The 19,707-nt window shown below is 43.3% G+C and overlaps 1 protein-coding gene across 1 annotated transcript in view; it reads left to right on the top strand.

The window, feature by feature from the left end:
• SESN1 (sestrin 1) overlaps positions 1 to 16,529 on the top strand; it is an 81,041-nt gene extending 64,512 nt beyond the window's left edge. Inside the window, exons 2-10 of the mRNA XM_085306895.1 lie at positions 7,250 to 7,315; positions 8,296 to 8,496; positions 9,394 to 9,576; positions 10,851 to 11,093; positions 12,385 to 12,532; positions 13,326 to 13,438; positions 13,684 to 13,874; positions 14,115 to 14,259; positions 15,398 to 16,529. Coding sequence (XP_085163021.1) covers positions 7,250 to 7,315; positions 8,296 to 8,496; positions 9,394 to 9,576; positions 10,851 to 11,093; positions 12,385 to 12,532; positions 13,326 to 13,438; positions 13,684 to 13,874; positions 14,115 to 14,259; positions 15,398 to 15,484 — 1,377 coding nt within the window. The 3' untranslated portion in view covers positions 15,485 to 16,529. The remainder of the gene's footprint in view (positions 1 to 7,249; positions 7,316 to 8,295; positions 8,497 to 9,393; positions 9,577 to 10,850; positions 11,094 to 12,384; positions 12,533 to 13,325; positions 13,439 to 13,683; positions 13,875 to 14,114; positions 14,260 to 15,397) is intronic.
• Positions 16,530 to 19,707: the final 3,178 nt, after the last annotated feature.

Genomic DNA, 19,707 nt, shown 5'->3' on the forward strand with positions numbered 1-19,707 from the left:
CCAGCGGGGCCCCTCGGTGCCGAGCCGAGCCGAGCCGCGGGTGCCCCCGCCGTGTGCCGCGGCCGGCCAGCCCGTGTGCGGAGGAGTGCTGCCGCGGTGGTCCTGGCGGAGGGCTCCCGTTCCCCCCGGTAAGGCATTCTCCTTTTTATTATTATTATTATTATTATTATTATTATTATTATTATTATTATTTTAAGCCTGTTACTCCCCAGACTCCGCTGCAGGCGGCATTTCGTGTTTTGCTGGTCCGTGCAGGCACAGTACCAGTTCGGCGCAAAATGCTTTGTGTTGACATGGTGCATCAGTGCAGTCTGCGTATCGCAGGTGATAACTGGGGTGTGCAGAGCTGTTTCCTTCTGTGTCCCTGGTTTACTGGGTTTTAAACATTGCTTACGGCATGGAAGTTGCCCTCCTTCCTTCCAAATCTTTTGTCTTTTGAAACTTTTTATTTCCACTGTGCATTACTGAACCAGCRTGTAGACAAGCTAGACTCTAACCACTCAGATTCGGGCTCCTGGTTTCAGTGAGCTCATACCATAAGTGAATTGGTTGTGGTCTCCAGACAGTTGTGCCACAAAGCCACCTCAGGGACTCGAAAAGGAGTTTTTGCTGCCGAGGACGAACGAAGTAAYGCTTAGGTGCCGTGAGACTGCTCTAGCTGGACCCACTCTTCTTGTTTAATCCTAGAAGATCACCAGAGAAAAGGCAGTAGGTAGCGCATGAGACGGAGGGGTCAAGGCTTTGGTCTTATAGTCCTTCCACTGTGGGCTACTGAGACTGGGCCTTAGGCACATACATACCCCGTGCCTTGAGCCTGCATGTTGAATTAAGCCACATAAAGCAGCTTAGGATGCTTCTAACATCTGATATTTTAAAGGATTTCRAGACATTCAGAGAAAATACACTTCCGGATATTTTAATTAAAATAACTTCAATACTTGAAATAAAATAAGAATAATGTGTTTAAAATAGAAACCTTTCAATGCTGGCTGTGCTCTTAATTACAGTGAAGAACAGTAGGGCTATTGAATTAGGCACTTTGTGGCCGGGTGGAAGAGCTGYTTGCAGTTGTCCAGGGGCATACATGTGCAGACATGTCCGCTTGCKTGAATGACGCTTCCAAGAGACCCAGCGAATGAAACCAGTGCAAACGTTTCGAGTAGGTTAGCATCTTCTGCGTTGCTTTTCTGCCACTTTAATATCAATTCTGGTTTGTCCAGGAAAGCAGTAGGCARTTGGAAATACTTTGGATTTGGTCAGTGTGTTGAACAAAATAGGGAAAACTGTCAGTTCTACTTAGCCACATGTTTAAAAAAAGATGTAGGGCTTGTGGATTTTTTTTAAGTGTTTGTAGGAGAAGGGTTAATCATACTTGGTCCACATTTTTCATTTCTTCATTCATTTATTTCCAGAAACTACCCGTGCAGTGAGGCCTCACTAGTTGCTGTGTTTAGCAGAACTGAGAACGTGGCATTTCAGTTGAGCATGTGTCAACTTGGAGACAGAGCACAGGGAGTTCAGAGTCACTTGTCCTGTGATGCCAGGGTGTCTGTCCATGTCCTTAAGATCTAAACAAGGAAGTTCCAGATTCGTAGCCTTGTAGTCAGCATTCCCACCAGTAAGATCTTGCTTGCATTGACTTTTAAAGGGGGAATTAGGGAACCAGACACAGCAACTACAGCAGCATCAAGGAGCCCCTTAAACTGGTCAGTGCCAAAGTCTCTCTTGAAAATGCAGTGCAAKGTTCTTGGTCATTTAGATCCCATGTGGCACCTCATCCCATAAGAAAAAGTGCTGAACCGGGGAGAGGGGGGTGTTTTTGTTCTGTTTTTCTTTTGTTTTTTTAACCTCAGTTTCAAAAGCTTATCATAATACGCTAAATTGAATTTTCGGCACTGGCACATTGGACACAAAAAAATTTAATTGTAAATCTACCAGGGAATTCAGCTGAGGAGTTTTCAGCTTATGATTCTTGCATCTTTCTTAATCCTAAGCCTGGATAGGAATGTGCTTTGATAATGTAAAATGGCCACTGGTTGTCAAGGAAGGTACTACCAAAAAAAAGGTCGTCTCCAGCTCACTTCCCTTTCCCTACATGCTTTGATTTCTTCTTTTAGATGGTTTTATTTTGCATTACAGCTTGTGATTTTTGTGTAATTTTTGTTTGAATCTAGCAGCATTTGGTGCTTAATCAAGGCACAGATGATTCACATGAAGATGCTAATGCAGTTAGTGAAGTAAATTGATCATTATATTTCTGCTTTTCCCATGGTTTGTCTGTGATAAAATGTTCTGTTTTGCTGTTTAGAGGGGCTTAAGTAAATAGGTAAATTAGTCTCTGTGGGAGATGTAACCTTTGATATTGGTACTGCCTGTACTTGAGGGGAGCAAAATGACTCGCTGTGTTAACACCAGGGAAGCAGTCTGAAGGTTGCGGTTCATGGTTAGTGCTCAACTCATGTATCTTGAATAACTGAAAGTTAACAGCTTGGTAACAGGCGCCGTCCTCCTCTGACAAAACTGTAACCGAGTTTTGGGAGAGGTTGGTGAGAGGAGGCAGAGCTTAAGCTGCCGAGAGCCAGTAGTGAGGAAGGGACAGTGATCAGAAACAGCATTTCGGGCTCCGTGTGGTGCAACAGCTATGGTAAGGTGAAGAAGCCAGGCTTACTTTTTCATTTCTGCTTGCAGCTTAACGGTGCTTCAGTATTTCAAGGTGGAATTTCTGATAGTGGGTGCCTGTTTAGAAATAACACTTTTTTCCTCTTTTGTATTTTGAAGAGGATCATAACCAAAGTAGATGATACTCTGTTACTAAGAGAGCTGATGCATGTTGTTCTTTAGGTATTGAAAAATGTTACTTAAACATTTATAGCTCAGCTTTCATTCCACTCCAAGCTTTTTACTGATGTTTGATAGGAATGCTGTCTTGACAAGACACTTCTAAAAATTTAGCGAAAAAATTGGGCTTGATTGGCAGAGTCAAGTTACAGAAAAGCCAGAAGTAGAGAGAAATTATATATGCTTGTAGTTGTATAATGAGTGGTCTCTCAGCATGTATGTGCAGGCARTACAGATTTTTGGTCTGGTTGGCACCACTGAGGTAGATTTACTAAATGAATCAGATTGGTGAGAGAGAATGGTAGTTGAGAAGTATATTTAAGTTTACAGTCTTGTCTCGTTAACTCTCATTTCCCCACTCTGAAAAGCTCAGTTTTGTGGTATAAATTTGCATAAACTAAAACACTCTTCCTGGCTGAAAAAGTCTCTCCGAAAAGGCATCTAGCCTAATGGTTAGGGCATTAGCCTATGACTTGAGAGAGCTTTCGTCAAGCCTCCGATCTTCCTTTAGCAGCCTCTATTAGATGTGTAGCTTTTCTGCTTTTCAGTTCTTTTTTTAAATGGGAGATAATACACTTTCCTTACGAGGCAGGAATGTTGTGTGAATTAAATATATAAAAGGTGAGAGATGCTCAGATATGGCAGTGATAAGGACCACGTAGATTTGGAAATGATAGGTATCTATGAACGTAATTCCCCTGGGAATAATAATAGTGGCTATGTAGAAACATAATTACATTATGGAAGGGAAGAGAGGTGACTTCTCCCTGATTTCGGGAGTTTGTCTCTTCCAGCCTAGAGACACAGCATTTGCATGGCTGAAGTCTTGCCTTTCCCCAGAGGTGCCTCTGGATGGTGAGCAGCAGTGGGGTGGATGGTGACACCAGCCCCTCTCCAGCAGCTCTCAAGCTTTCTGGGTGCTGCTGGTGAAGCCAGTTCCACCCTTGATGTGCAGCTTTGTAACCAGCTGGGTTTTATAGTCTGCCTTTGAAGATGGCGTGCCTGTGATGGATTATTATTACTTACTGTTTGCACCTGAAGCCTCAGTTGTGGTTGGCTTTCTGCTGAGCTTGGAGATGTGTTCAGCAGCAATTTCTAGACTGAAGGAAGTGGTGTGGCAAGGATAACAAACAGGAGGAAAGAAGGCAGGAAAAGTTTGATGTAGAAAACGCAGCACTTAGGTCACTTAGGTGTGTAGYCTGATGGTCTGGAATTGCGTGAAAGTTGCTTGTGCCTTTGTAACAACCAAAATAAATATTGGTGGTGTGTAGCTGCTGCTGAGCCTCGGCAGCCCTGTGTGGCTGATCGCCGGCCGGTGCGCGAGGCGAGGAGCACCGCGCGGCGGGACGGGGCACTGGGGCTGCGCCCGAGTCAGGGCRCAGGTCTGGGCTCTGCAGGGGAGGAGAAGGCTGAAGGCGCTCCTGGAGTTGAAAGTATTTGGAAAACGGAGGCTTAGTGAAGGGCATCGTGTGGTMAAACTAGGGGAGTGTTTGGGATCTAAGGGATCTTTGGAAACTAAGGGATCCTCTGGGAGTGTTTTGCGAGTTAGTAGTGTGCTGTCTGTATAGCACCTGAAATGCCGGGATACTGGGACTACCTGGAGATGCCTGGTGTTTTTGCAGTACTAGGAGATTTTGATTAAATGCTGCCTAGGACCAGGAGTGGAAACCATTTCTAAAAGGTCTGTTACAGCCTGTAACTGAAGAATAAGCATTATCAGAAGGCTTCCTCTGGGCCTGGAGTAATGAACAGCCCCGCGACTGTGCTGACCAAGCACCTTTTTGACCGTAAGCGCCTCTCTCTCTCTCTCTCTCTCTCTCTCTCTCTCTCTCCACGCCCTCTGGAAGGAGGACGTTACCCCCCTTCTGCAGATGGGAAGCTGGAGCCCGGAGAAGTGACGTGTTCACAGCCCCTTTGCGATAGGTACTTCGGTGGGGGCAGACGGGGATGCCGGCTCCTCGAGTGCTGCGCTGGTGCCCTGACTTCGGGGGGACGTTTCCTCTCCCAGGAAAAAAGCAGCAGCTCCTTCTACATCTTCCSCCCAGAACAAACAAACAAAAAACCCCAAACCCTCAGTCACATTGCAGAGAGGTGTTTTTTTTCTTTACTTTAGTATGTCTTTCTAATGTAACCTGCTTTTTGCAGTATTATCATAGTAGTACTTTCACCCCTGCATATTTTAGAAAATACAAAGTGTATTTATGTATTTTAGACTGTGAGACAAAATACATTAGCAGGCTCTCAGGATTAGCAGAATCTCAGGTTATGGAATTCCATTTTTCTCTTCCTGCGACTGTTCTGGGAAGGGAGAAAGGCTGAAACGTAGTTGTTCAGGAATTAAACTTCAAGGTATTTCTCTCGGAGTGTTTGAGTTGGCAGACAACTGCAGACATCTGCTAAATTTAATGTTGTGTACAGCCTTTTTTCTCGCTGTCATTTGGATGTAAGATGTTTCTCTAATTTGCTAGCGTAGCTGCAGCCAAGATAAGAAGTTGTGCGAGAGCTTTGAGGCGAGCGAGCGTTTCTGGGATGCGAGTCGTCCCCCCTCCCCGCGCTGCACGCCGGGACCCTGCGCGGCGCACGGCTGCCCCGCACCCTTCACCGTCCCCTGGAAAACGGGAAGAGGCTTAGCAGTAAGAGYTGCTTTTTGACCTCGCTTTATCCAAATGAGACTTGAGAAGTGAAAGCATCTGACTTGGGATTTAAGGAGGAGTTGGAGGCTGTCMGAGCCCTGGTGGATTTGGACAGTCTGACTTAGATCWCCGCCGCTTGTYTCCAGCTTTCTGAAGTTGGCTTTTAATCTTAGGGGAAAGTTCAGGGAACAGTAACTGATTAATAAAATTGCTACATTCTCCCCACTTAGATAAAGGTTGTTATAAACAAGCAATACTGGTGTCGCTTATTACTGCACTTTTTCTGTATTTAGCTGAGGTTTCTATTTGCACAAGTTCATTGCATGAGAAGCAAAGTTTCAGACTGGATTCAGCAGGCAGTATTAGGGGCTCCATTTGACCCTGAGACCTAAAACTAGCTCAAGAAAGAGTATTTGTTCSTCTAAACCCAGTTGAGGGCCTTGATCTGGTTGGTAATTTCAGGAAACGTGTAGCACGTTTCTGTGTGATTTTGGCTGTCTGTGAAATGGAGGCGACTGATGGGTTTTAAAGGCCAGCCAGGGGAGTGGGCACAAATACGGAGCCCTTGCTGTTAGTTTATAATCCAGTGCTTCGAGCTCGGGACGCAGGGGCTCGGTGTCGTGCCCAGCTTTAATGTCATGTCTCCCTCCACKGGTACGAGCACCGGGCCGTCCGCTGCCCCGCGGGGAGCTGCTTGGGTCACCGCGGGCGCTTCCGTCCTTCCCAGGAGGGTTGTGCCGCCGGGTGAGGAACAACCCGTCCAGGAGAGCGGCGGGCAGCGAGTGCCGCGCGCGCCGCTGGGGCTGCGGCTCGTGAGGGAGGCGAGGCCGCGTCCCGCTTTGTGCCCCGTYGTCGACGGGCCTGGCGCCTGCCCCGTGGCCGCCGCCGCTGAAAGCCGCTCCGCGCCCAGTGCGGAGACGGCCCCTGCCACGGGGCCCCCGTCCTGCCCGAGGGAGCTGGCTGGCCGCGGGCGCGCTCAGGTCTTCTAACGCAGCTTGCTCCTCGGCCRCGCGGAGGGCCTGAGGGTGCTGCGGGCTCGGTAGGAAGCTCCGTCTAGCTGAGGCGGGAGAGCGCAGGCGGTGAACTGCTGGGGCGACAACCTGCCTGCCTGCGACGCCGAGGTCCGCGCAAGCGCGTGCGAGGATCTTGTTGCTCTTCTGACTGGGCAAAAATCCCTTCCATCCTTGTGAACTTGAATAGCTATTTATCTTGTCTTGAAAAGAAAGCAGATGCAAACGTAGATCAGGTACTTTCAGCACTTCAAGACCTCTCTGAGGTTGGGAAAAAGAAATCTGATTAGGGTTACAGCTGTTTCATTTCCTGACAGATGCACGGAGTGTTATGTGCCGGCTTACTGCGGATATACACACGTACATCAGTCTTATTTTGTATMAGTGGCATAAACACATAGCAGCCAGCTATGTACTGAACTACTTGTCCTGGACACTCTGCCAAAACATGCTTTATGCAAAATTTTCTGTGAAGCAAGTTGTAGTGTATGTATATGCTTGTGTGTATTTCCTTTGGTTGGTAGGGCTTTTGTTGTTGARTTTTCAGTATACTCCAGCAACTGTAAATGAGTGTGATTAGTTATGAAGCACTTGCAGAAAAATAACTGCATTGGTACAACTGGTTCTAGTGGAAGTACCCAAATAAGGGTACCTACCATAAGTACCAAACAAGCCCAGCTCTGAATGAAGGATTCTTTTCTTTCTTGCAACCGCAGCCAAGAGGTTGTTTGTAACTAAATGCTGAGATGGTGCAATTTTCTTTTCTAGGAACTCGGAATAAGAATTCCTAGACCRCTGGGGCACGGACCAAGCAGATTCATCCCAGAGAAGGAGGTGAGGTGCTGTTTTCAAGTACACAGTGAACTTTATGCTTTTAAGGAACAGCCTTTTAGTAGTAACCCACATTTGGTTTCAGGACAGCTGCTGAACTGCAAAACATTTTCAGTAGTGATCGCGTTCAGCCCTGCGGAGACTTTGGCCACAGTTCTAATGTACAAAAGCCATGAGATCCCGGGGGACTTTGGAACAGTTCTGACACCTCTTGTACTACCTACCTAGCATAACAGAAACCCAATACTGTTTTCTGTAAGAGTGTCTGTTTGCGAGCTCCCACTCCTTGTGAACGTCTGGATGTAATTTCCTACTGGTCCACGCAGCACCTACCCCTCTGATCTGGGGTTTGGTGCTTTTTCTTGAGCTGTCACTACCATTTTGAATAATCTGACAAGCTTCAAAGAGCCGTGGCTGAGCGTTTCTGGTGCTTGTGTTTCAGTGGGMTGGCAAGAAAGTTTGGAGTAGCTGAAAGGTTTGTAACATGCCAGCAGTTTTCTAGGATTTTTAGAGCCTTAAGATTCAGTTTCTTTTTATTTCTCTCTTTGGTCATTGTTGCTAGCTTTTTACTTCTTTCCTTTTTTTTTTGCCTCAGTAAAAATGATTATTCAGTTTGCCTGTTGCTATTATAAATAAGTAAGTGAGATCTATTTAGGGCATTCAAGAAAGTGAAGATGAAACAATTAAAAGTGAAAAGTCAGCATTGCACATGAGAAACTGTAATGACAAAAGTCTCCTTTTGCTGGTGTAACCATTTGTGATCTCCAAAATGAGAGGTGTTAAAGAATATCTTATATGCCTGGCTTTATGTACACTGATTTAATGCCATTAATAGATTTATTATACAGTTTCTTGCTGGTGCATGTTCAGCAGAACTTCACTGGGGTCTCTGGGTGTTGTAGTAAYATATTTACTTAGTTAGTCTGTTTAATTTATTGTTACTTCTTAGACAATATTGCTAATTGCTCTTTCTGTTGAATCAGACCATTCAAGTGGGAAACGAAGACGCCATGATGCACACGCTGTTTGCAGATTCTTTTGCTACGTTGGGCCGATTGGACAATGTTACCTTGGTGATGGTTTTCCACCCACAGTATCTTGAAAGCTTTCTAAAAACTCAGCACTATCTCCTGCAAATGGATGGTCCACTCCCTCTTCATTACCGACACTACATCGGGATAATGGTATGCTGGAACATAACGCAGCAAGCAGACACAGCCACTTTGGCAACGATCTCTGATCTTCTTTTATAGCAGTTATTATTGTGTTTTGTAGTCTCTAGTTGGAGACAGTTAAGGGGAAAAGTAGAGTAGGTTTGTTTGTATCTGTTTTATAAATTGTTTTGTAAGACCAGTACTTTATGTTCATAGTTTCAGTAGGAATGTGAAGAAGAGAGAAAAACCTCTGTTATAAAAATAAGACAACTGTTTACTCTTGGTTTCTTTAGTATCTCTGATCTTTTTTTTTAAGACAGTCTATTTTTGCGTGTTCTAACTGAGCAGTTCCACCATCCACTTCTGAATCTCTACATTCAAAAACAAGTTTTCTGTCAGAAGTGGTTGGTTTTTATAATTTCCAATCTGCTAGTGCAACAGTCTTTGTCCTTGCAAGTTKTATTAAAGGTTGTCTTCATTTGATGGAGAAGGTATTACTGTATAGATAAATAATACTTGATCTGTTCTCTGCTGAAAAGCTGCCTTTAGTTTCTCTGGCTCTGCAGTCAACAATCTGCCTTCATTTTAGCTGGTTAAAGATTCAGCTAGAGGCAATCTTGCTTTTACCATGCTGGAGAGGACAGACAATAAATGTATGCCTGTACCTGTCCTCCCTGGACATAGGCATATTGCACCTGTAGTCAGTATTGTTGTAGTTTACATGAATGAAAAATATTTGTGGTGTTAGAACAATAATCAAAACAGGCTACTGCACTGGCCACCTTCTTCCCCTCCCCCACCCCCAAGTTCTTTTACCACAAGCCTCATTCTTGAATACTTGGAGGAAATGATTATTTGTGGTATTTATCATAAAGCAATCACTTACTGTAATTGTTTTCTGTATCACAGTTGTGTTTTCCTTTCTAGGCTGCAGCAAGACATCAGTGCTCTTACCTTGTTAACCTCCACGTGAATGACTTCCTTCATGTCGGTGGAGACCCCAAATGGCTGAACGGCCTGGAAAATGCACCTCAAAAACTGCAAAATTTAGGAGAACTGAACAAAATGTTGGCCCACCGACCCTGGCTCATCACTAAAGAACATATTGAGGTAAATATTTTGTTAAATAACATGGAACATACTCTTATTTATTCATAGGGTTAAGAGGCAGACAGGGAAAGATGCTCTGTGTTAGTGACTTTTATTTCAATGTTATATTGCTGTGATACGGCATGATATATCACTTATGCTGAAGCCCTGCAATACCTTTGTAAAACTAACATCGTTACTGGTCTCAGATCACTAACAAACTTAATYGACAATACAGTGACGCTTCAGAGTTGTCATGTCAGAATTGTTGGTGTGATGACAGTGTGCATAAATGTGTATTTCCTTGAAGTCATACGCTTTCAGTAAGCAGAAGCCCTGAGCATTTCTGAGATGGTGCCAGAGGTTAGACTGAACACAAGCCAGCCAGTATGTTTTTTTTCTCAGTTGTTGCTGGTTCAAATTCATAGTTTTCAGATCTCTTCCCCTAATCTTCTGTGCAGGCATTTCTGAGTCCCTGGTGTTTGCACCTAAGATAACTGTATAAAAGCAGATTTCATTAATAAGAGGTGGCAGCTGTGATGGCAGCTCTCGTGGCATGGTGAGCTGGCTGCGGTTACTGTCCTCCTCTGCTCCTCTTTAACCCTAGCAGGGAGGAAGTGGGTGCTGGGACTTGCTCAGTGCTGTCTGCCAGGTGGACAGGCAGTGGCGGGCCTTGCTGGGAGGCAAGACGCAGGGCTGTGGGGGAGGGCGCACGCTCTGCCAGAAGGCCCCGAACCTCCCACACTTTCCTGCCCGAAGGGGAAGCTGGGGTTTGAAACTTCTCAACAAAAGTAGAGCATTCCACCCACAGGGACAAGATGGAGGGAGTCCTGCGTTAATACCAGGTTTTTATGCAACCAATTTATGCGATCTTGTTGTCCAGGATTTTCTGAGACTGTAAGGAGCAGTTGAAGAAACAAGTGATTGTTGTGGTTGCATCCTCATCAGAGGTGTGAAATTTCAACACAAGTCAGCCTGGGTTTAATAGAAACCTGAAGGTGCAAAGTAAAAACCACAACTGATTCAATAATTGTTTAGGGACTGGAAGGGGAGAGAGGAGTTACCTGCTACACAGCTTAACCATGTGAATCTGTGGGTAGTAAATAACCCAGTAACAGGACAGTGAGCATGCTAAGGGCAGCAGAGAGTTAGGAAGCAGCTGTGGATCTTGGAATAACAACTTTATCTGGCAAAGAAATGTGTAGATAAATTATTTTATCTTTACTGCAGTAGGTAGTAGAATTATTTGAACCACTTTTTAAAATCAGCACTTTCATCTTACATTATTTTTAAAGCAACTTTTGAAGACTGAAGAGAACAGCTGGTCCCTGGCAGAGCTGATTCATGCAGTAGTTCTCCTCACGCACTACCACTCCCTTGCTTCCTTCACGTTTGGATGTGGAATCAGTCCAGAGATTGACTGTGAAGGTGGTCATACTTTCAGGCCCCCTTCCGTCAGTAACTATTGTATATGTGATATTACAAATGGTTACCACGGGGTGGATGAGAATCATGCCAGCCCAGCGGGAAGTATTCCAGTAAGTATATGTCTGAACAAACTGTCTCTTTCAATACTAACAGTTTCGGGGCAGACTTAACACACAGCAGATGCCCATGTCTGTATCTCTTTCTGCTCAGTGAGAGTGGGACAGCTGATCAGGCTAATCAAGATGAGGACTGAGCAGTTGGAAAGATGCGTTTAGGTGAAGCTGAAATGTCACTGGCAAGCTGGAGGAAGCGACTAAAGGAAGTGACAGAGATACAATCTCTGTTGTGTGTCTTCTGTCTCTTGCAGTACAGACAGGCAAACTGAGAGTACTGCTGGCCTTGGCTAGTTTGTGATGCACGTCCTGAGCAGCAGCGGTCAGGAACGCCTGTTTGATCTGTGCGGTGGAGATCCGACTCTTTGATTCCCATCTCTTTGGCTTTGCTGCTTTGAGGTGTTTCTGATGCACCACACAACAGATCATTCACAATTTTGTGACTGGGTGTCTAAAACAGCACTTCCTGCCCGCAGCACTTCTGCTCAGTGATCTGTACCTGCTTCTAATTGAAGATCATGATGTGAACTGAGCCCGGTTTAAGGGCAGTGACAAGAGGATATTTTCAATATGCGTTGTTGCCTGTGAGACTTTTCTGCAATAATGTGGGTGGTATTTGCATTTTGTCTGATGAGCTTGCTGGTTGTCTGAACTATCAGGCTGATTGYGAAAGGTAGAGAGGAAAGGAGCAGAATAGTCTTAAGKTGAGCATAAGTTTATTTTGCTTTGTGCTGATAGATTTTTACATGACCAGATATTGAACTAATATTGTGTTGTGAAAGTGTTAAAACAGCTTTCGTGGAATAAGATTAGCTTGGACTAGCTGTCCTTTGAGGCTTCATAAAGCCTCCATTTACACTCAGTCTTCCTTTTTCCTTTGATATATTTGTGAGCAGAGAAGGGGAAAAATACAGTTGGGTAGTAAATTGCGGTTACTTCCTCTATGAGAATTTCTGTTACAGCTCCTTGTTTTTCGGTTGTTTAACATTTAGATTTAGCAAGAGAAATAATCTTCATTTTAGTGTGAGAATCAGTTGTTCCAAAAAGCTGTGACTCTTCAAATATACTAAAAATATCAAGGATCTAATTGAGAAAAGATTATGACTAAATTTGAACTGTTGGGTCAGTACAGATTTCTTTCAAGAGCTGTTTTCCTAGAAAAAAATCAGTATTTAAAGATGCAAATAAAGGACACAGCCTGAGTTTAAATTTTTGGGCTTGAAGATTTCTACTATAGACGTCAGTTTTGTTACACAGGAGATTGACATGTTTGTCTCTCCTTTTCAAGACTACAGAGTCTGTCTGTGAAGTTGAAGCTCTTATGGAGAAAATGAAGCAGCTACAGGAGTGTCGAGATGAAGAAGAAGCCAGCCAAGAAGAGATGGCTACACGTTTTGAAAGAGAGAAGAGAGAAAGCATGTTTGTGTGCTCCTCAGGTAGAGATGCACAGATGTAGTATATCTATTTGTTTAGACTTTGCCAAGTTACTTGGAGAAGTATTTATTACCAAAGGAGGGGAAAAAAGGTTTTTTAGATGTTTCAAAACCAGTACCATTACTTCAAAAGGGATCAAGACTGAGTGCGTTGTTTTCTTCCAGGGACACTTAGAAGTTAAAGTAGTGCCAAAGTTTGTGACATCTCTCAAACATACCATAATACTGACTGACCAATACATATTTGCTAGAAACTTACCTCCAACAGAAATGTGAAACAAATCTCACAAGACTGTGTTAAAAAAAAAAAAAAAAAAAAAAGCTAGGTGTCTTAAAAGACTTTCCTATCTAATGAAAATACTACTTTTCAGATGACTTTGAAATGACAGTTAATCTGTTACAAGCTTAGCTTTCTTTTTGGTTCTTCCACAGAGTTTCTCTCTAAAATAAACAYGGTATAGAAGACTTAAAGGTCTGTTTTTGCCTAAACTCTCAATTCCAAAACACACTTTTCCCTTGACATTTTTACAGCTCCCCTGAGTTAGGAGACAAGTGTCCTCTAGACTTGGAGTGCAGGGAGACTGGTACACAAAAGAAGGGAGGAAAAGATGTTTCCCTAAAAGAAAGAATCTGAATGTTTTTCAAGTGTTGCCTCTTAAAAAGCCATAATACAGGTAGTCCAGTGAAAYGATGTGCTTATTTAACGGAGACTCTCATTTATCTATAGTGGCTCCACTAGTACTCTTCCAGTTTGTGTTCTGACTGAGATTTGTGCAATTCTGTTTGCAATTAACAGAAGACGAAGAATCGGCACCAGCAAGAGATGTGTCTCGCCACTTTGAGGATACCAGCTATGGTTACAAAGACTTCTCCAGGCACGGAGTGCACGTGCCCACCTTTCGCGTCCAGGTACCGCAGCGGGGGGCTGGCGCAGGAAGCATACCGTGCAATCGGCCGCTTGGGCTGGGCGCCAAAACTAGAAATTTCTCTGCTGTAACTTATTTCTCCATGTCTGAGAAGACTTAAAAACAAGCAGACAGACAAAACTCCCACACTGGATTGTTTTCCCTGAGAAAAATTACATTAAAGTGCTAGTGAGGCCTTCAGAAGTTGATTTCTGATATGTTCCACTCTGCATTTTTATTTATTCTAAGGATTATTCGTGGGAAGACCATGGCTATTCCTTGGTTAATCGTCTTTACCCAGATGTGGGACAACTACTTGATGAAAAGTTTCATATTGCTTATAATCTGACTTACAACACAATGGCTATGCACAAAGATGTGGATACCTCAATGCTAAGACGAGCTATTTGGAACTATATTCACTGTATGTTTGGAATAAGGTCAGTTTTACCACTTTTGTTTTATACACATCAGATTTCTTAGTGTTGGCTTTTTTTTTTTCTCAGATTGAAGCAAAGCCATTTATTATGCAAACATACATGCATCTTTTACTGGTCTGTTGCTATATGATGGGGAAGGGTCATTATGTAATAATTTACTTTCCCATAGAAACTTACGAGCAATGCAAGTGAAAAAAAATGGTTCTTGAAATGAAARTCTTTTCTTTCAATTCTGAACAGATACGATGATTATGACTATGGTGAAATTAATCAGTTGTTGGACCGCAGCTTTAAAGTTTATATCAAGACTGTGGTTTGCACTCCTGAAAAGACCACAAAAAGAATGTATGACAGCTTCTGGAGGCAGTTCGAACACTCTGAGAAGGTACAGTGTGTGCGTGTGTTCTGGGAGGCACAGGAGCTACAGCTGTTTGCCGCATGAGCAGCCACAACTACCCAGACAGCATTTAAACTGCAGTTGATTCTGCTTGTATTTAGTAAAACTGTTAGCAGGTATAGCCTGGAATAACTTTCCATACTGAACGTTTGCTAGCTAACGCTGAAGTACAGCTAGATGCATACGGCTTAGTTTTGGGACGCTTTCAAGCTTCATCTGGGCTGCAGTATTCTTCTCCACTGTCGATTAGTTTTGCCTGGGACCCAGAGAGGCGAGGGAAATGATGCAGGATCCATCCCTTGCCCTCAGACCCAGAGCAGCCTGCTTTCTAGCCAAAGTCTTAGCAGTCTAATATCTTAAGGTCAGTGTAAATATCATCTGAGGCTCTATTTCTCAGTAAGCCCCTCGTGAAAATAGTTTAGAGATATGCAATTATCATAGTAGCACTGTAGCTGTGATGATTTAAGGGTGGAAATAAAATACTTCATATAGAAAGTAATTTTTCATTTGACTGACTGATAAAGATGAGATTTTAAGCACACAAACCCTTCTTTAAGGTCTGAAACTGTGCCTCTCCATAATATCCAATAGCGAGAACAGTTTTATGGCATGTTACAATATCTCCAGTGCTTCACCTCAGCTAACCACTGCGTGTTGTTCAGGTGATAATTACGTGTGTGTGTGTGCGCGCGCGCGTCCATCCGTCCGTCTGTCCGTCCCACAGGGGCAAACAACCTTATCACCCCTTCCTTTGATAACAAACCCCTCCTGCTCCACAGGTATCAACCACCCTTTTGCCTTTAATAGACTGGTTAAATTATTTAGGTTCACTTCGAACGGTTGTTATTGTGCAAGCTGCACATAGTCTGCTGCTGAAGAAGGGCTTGTGAGCTCAAAAGCTTGTCCGTTAAATCTTTCCTTTTTCAGAAAGCTTTACAGATGGAACGAATTATTGGGGTAGCTGTAACATGCTAAGTGCATGCCCCCGCCACTAATTCAGAAACTAGGATGAAAAACCACAGCCCCACCCACACACGCTTCTTTTTGCTAAAGTAACTTTATTCTGAGCACATTTTTAAAGTGCAACATCTTTTTTGTTTTGTTTTGTCCTCCCCTCCCCCCCAAGGTCCATGTTAATTTGCTTCTGGTAGAAGCTCGGATGCAAGCCGAACTACTTTACGCTCTGAGAGCTATTACTCGCTATATGACCTGATGCCTCCAGCCACCCGTCGACATTGGAATGTTCCGCAGCTGCAGGATGGCAGAGGAAGCTACGAAGCCTCAGGACCAACAGTAGCTATAAATTCAGATGCCCATTGTGCCATAACTCCTTTAGTTTCAGCTATTTCAGTGTTTGGAATATCACTGCTGCCACTAGGCAGTGAATGCTTGGCAGTTGAAAAGATAGAGTTGTGCAGAAGTGCTGCCTGATCATGGTATTTTGGCTTTAGACAGCACGGGACACTCTATGAACTTGTGGCAATATAGCAAATGATAGATATATAAATCTTGTATTAAGGCAAATACAACAGGAGTTGGAGCGTGAAAAGAAGGGGGACTTGGTGACATTTGCTTTCCCTACAAGAATAATTCTAGAAAATCTTGATGCTGCTATTTRTGCTGGTGGAGTGAACAGATGCAGGCTGTTCCAGTTAAGCTAAAAGTGAAAGTGAGCACTGCTATTGTCTGAGCCTTTATTGTGTGTGGTTTCAAAAAAGCCTTGTTATTTAGCTTTATTTTTTAATCAGAACTAAACCTCTTCTGTCCACACTGACAATTTGGAAGATAGCAGTCAATTTTCTTGAGTAGTGTAGCCTTAAAATGCTATAGGACATTTGTTCAGCATTGTTTTAATGAGCTCCAAAGTGCAATGGTCTTCCTATGGAAAGAAGAGGATTTCGGTCCTCAGAGCGTTTTAGATGTTTAACTGCATGAAGTGTCCATTTGCTCCTCCTCCTGTTTTTTCAAGGATGAACTGATACCTGTCCAGGAGCTAAGACAAAGTATGGGAATGTTGTTCTAGACTGCCAAACAGTCCTACTGTATTACATGCCCAATGCTGGTCTTACTGATTTTTGCAGTTGCTTAAATAACTAGGCTAAAAACATCTATTTTTAGTAAATCAAAACATGATTAAAATGCTGACATTCGATATACAGTGGTTTTGGAGAACACATGAATACTTTTGTATGAGTGTGAACTGCTTTTTAAATTTGTCAGTATTATTGGTATTTTTTAAATAAAGGGTAACAACTTTTCTTCTTGGTGTGTTTGTGTTACTTTACACTTTTATTCACACTGGTTTACAATGCTGCCTTATTCATGGATCTGATATATTAAAGACTTCTAAAATAGTTGAGACAGTAACTGAGCAAATGTTCTTAAAATGACCAACTGTGAATTTTTCAAGAGAGTCTGAAACACGAGGAGAAAAAGTTAAAAAATGCACGTAGATCTTCACTGAAACTACAGAAGGAACTCCTCTCATACCAGCACAGCCTCCTGCTCTTTTCATCATTCCCATAGTTCTCCATCGTACAGTCAGGCAGGCACTGCTGTATCACTTCTCTCTTTCCTCACGGGTGGTATGATACAGTTGGAGATTTCAATTGTATTTTTATATAATCACCTCTTTTCAATAACTAGCTTTAAATATTGTTTGGAGAATTAAACCGATTTTAAAACCCTCYAGTAGTGAACTTTTAGTTCCACATTAGGCTAGTGCCAAACAGATACCTGGCATTAGAAGGGCGAGTCAGAACTGTACAGCCAGACAGGACCGTACAAGTGACAGACAAACTGCTGGATGTGTTCCTAGAGCTGGGTGTGCAGTGGGGTTGTACACTCAAATGTTGCAGAAACTCCTGCCTGCCTGCAAGAAGGGAGATGGATACTGCTCCAGCCTTATTTGTAAGGCAGGAAAGAAAGGGATTTACCCAAGCCCACATGCAGAATTAAAGACAGACCTCTGTTCCCTGAGCTAGTTCTGAATTAGCTCAAAGTGGTTTCTGTTCAAGATGGAATAGTCCCCCCCTTCCTGCAGGACAGCACTAAGAACAGCGTTCTGATGCAAACGGAACATTTGTACAAAAAGAAATGAAAGAAGGTGAAGCTCTTACAAACCTGATGTCCATGGCCTTAAACTGCTCATCATAAAGACAGATAAACACACAGTTGCTTTGTGGGTCCCTCCAGAGAAAGGTGTTACCACAGAGATGTGCAGCTTCTGTCCAGGGTGGCTGGATTACATGAGGTACTTCGCCTGACTGCTGCCGTGACACAAGAGGAAAGAGGCTGCACCGTCCATTCTTACTGCTCCTAAGGAGCCCAAGCAAACAATACTTGAAAACTAAAGCCCAGTGTAACGGCAGAACATTCTGAGAACAGTTTTATGCTTACAGTCCAAGAAACTAAAATACCTAAAATGATCTAGRGGAGAGCAATTAATAAACTGTCACAAAATTGTGACTAACAGGAAGCATCTGCTACTTCCTCTTAACTAAAAATACAGGATTTTTAAAGTTCCAAAAAAACAGAGCAAAACTTTCCTGTTTAAGGGCAAATTATAAAACTAAACTATTCCTAAAGACGTACAAAAAGCATATTCTCAATCTGTCTGTAAATGAAGTTTCTGCAGGTTTTTGTTTGTTTGTTTTTAAATCAGAGGGAAACATGAAACCTTTTAAGAAGGGTAAACTGTCCATTTCCAGCCAGAGAGCTCCAGATGCACACAGGTGCATGCACATACTCCAAGCAGGACAACACTGCTGTGCAAGTGGTTTCATAACCATTCTCAAGCAGAGCAGTAACTCCAGTGAGCATGCAGTATCTGGACTAAACACAAAGCTATTTACCTTGGAGAAAGGGCATGTTTATAGTTGTTTTACTGCTGGTGCATTAACACCCCATATGCTCACATTCAGATTCCTTTGGATGCATTCTAKTCAAGTATTCTTGTATGATGTCCAATGGCAAGACTAAAGCATGGCTCGACCCTGGGCTGTACACAGTTCCTTTTCCAAACCAGAAGCCCGGTTGTACACAGCTGCAGAAGACAAAGACCTATAAAGTCACTATCAATCAACCCTGTTACCTTAGGAAGATACCATTTTTTTTTCTAACTGATTTTGTTTTTCTAACTGATTTTGTCCAGTTTCAGTTAAACTTGAGCTTGCTAATCCCATAACTTCTGTTTAAAAAAAAAAAAAAAAAAAAAAAGAGAGAGTACAAAACACTCCCACACACACACTTGGCCTCAGAGTTAGTCTTTTACACGGGCAGACACAGTCGGTGCATACATGGTCGGTCACATGAACACAGTAGAGAAAGGAGTTGAATATTTTTAAAAAACTGCTAAGGATTTTAGACCCGCTCATGGGAATCCACACTTAGCGACCTACATTACACAAGGGCACTGCTAGGATTCTCTCAGGACTTATCTGAAGAAGTCCTTTAAGGAGCTCTGATAACTTTGCTGCACAAACACATGGCATCTCTCTAAACCAGAAGGTTAAAAAAAAATCAGTCATCTGTCTTGTGATAGTAATTTATTAAAGCAAGCAGATATTCTTCTGCTTTTACTAAAAAGCAGCTCCTGCTTCAACATGCACRCTGAATTCTGAGCATTTCTATTACTGGACTGTTTAAAGAATTTCAAGTGGTATCTACTGATTTTGCTAAGAAACACCCACCCTCAACTGGGGGTCATCTGATAGCACAGTTTAATGAAGAAGTTCGTGAGAGACYTGCATTTACCTGCTCTTCCTACTTATCCCAGTGTAATTCTATGTATAATTTCTATGAAGCAGTCCTATGCTCTCCAGCCCACTGATCTTTCTTAGGAGGCCTACAGGTACCAAGATTTTTTATCCTGCATTTAAGGCAGCTCACAATAAAAACAGAGATCTTTCATTTGAAAACAAAATGGAAGACCTGTCAGAGGCTATGCCGTTCCCTAGCGCTTAGAGCCCATTAAACATAAGGCACAAGTAGTAAGACAACACAGGTGGGAGACAGCTGAAAATGTCTAGTGTTCTTCCATCAAGAACATGGAGGCATTTGTGATCCCTAGAAGAAGAGAACAAGCAAGGCTGTTAAGCGCAGTGGCAACTAAAGTTGGTGGAGGACAGTCTTAAAAACAAGAAAACCCTTAGAAGTCATCAGAAATGCCATGGAAGTGTCCATCACCACACAGAGAAGCTGCACTGCATGCAGACCGCAAGGACTGAGGAGCAACACTGCCCCTGTCTCGGCCTGGTATGAGCTGCCCTTGGCTGGTGCCAGCTGTGAGCCCAGGAAGCTCACAGGCAGCTCCTGCAGAGCCTCAGTCCGCAGCTGCAAAGTGCTGCGGCCCACAGGCAGCAGCGATGGCCCCTGATCCTCAGCTCTCGTGGGCACGTCAAGGGTCAGTGACTTTCCCCAAAGGAAGACATAGGT

The sequence above is a fragment of the Rhea americana genome, unplaced genomic scaffold (assembly GCF_003343005.1).
Source record: "Rhea americana isolate MKP2758 unplaced genomic scaffold, rheAme1 scaffold_25, whole genome shotgun sequence".
In the NCBI taxonomy this organism is placed as follows: Eukaryota; Metazoa; Chordata; class Aves; order Rheiformes; family Rheidae; genus Rhea; species Rhea americana.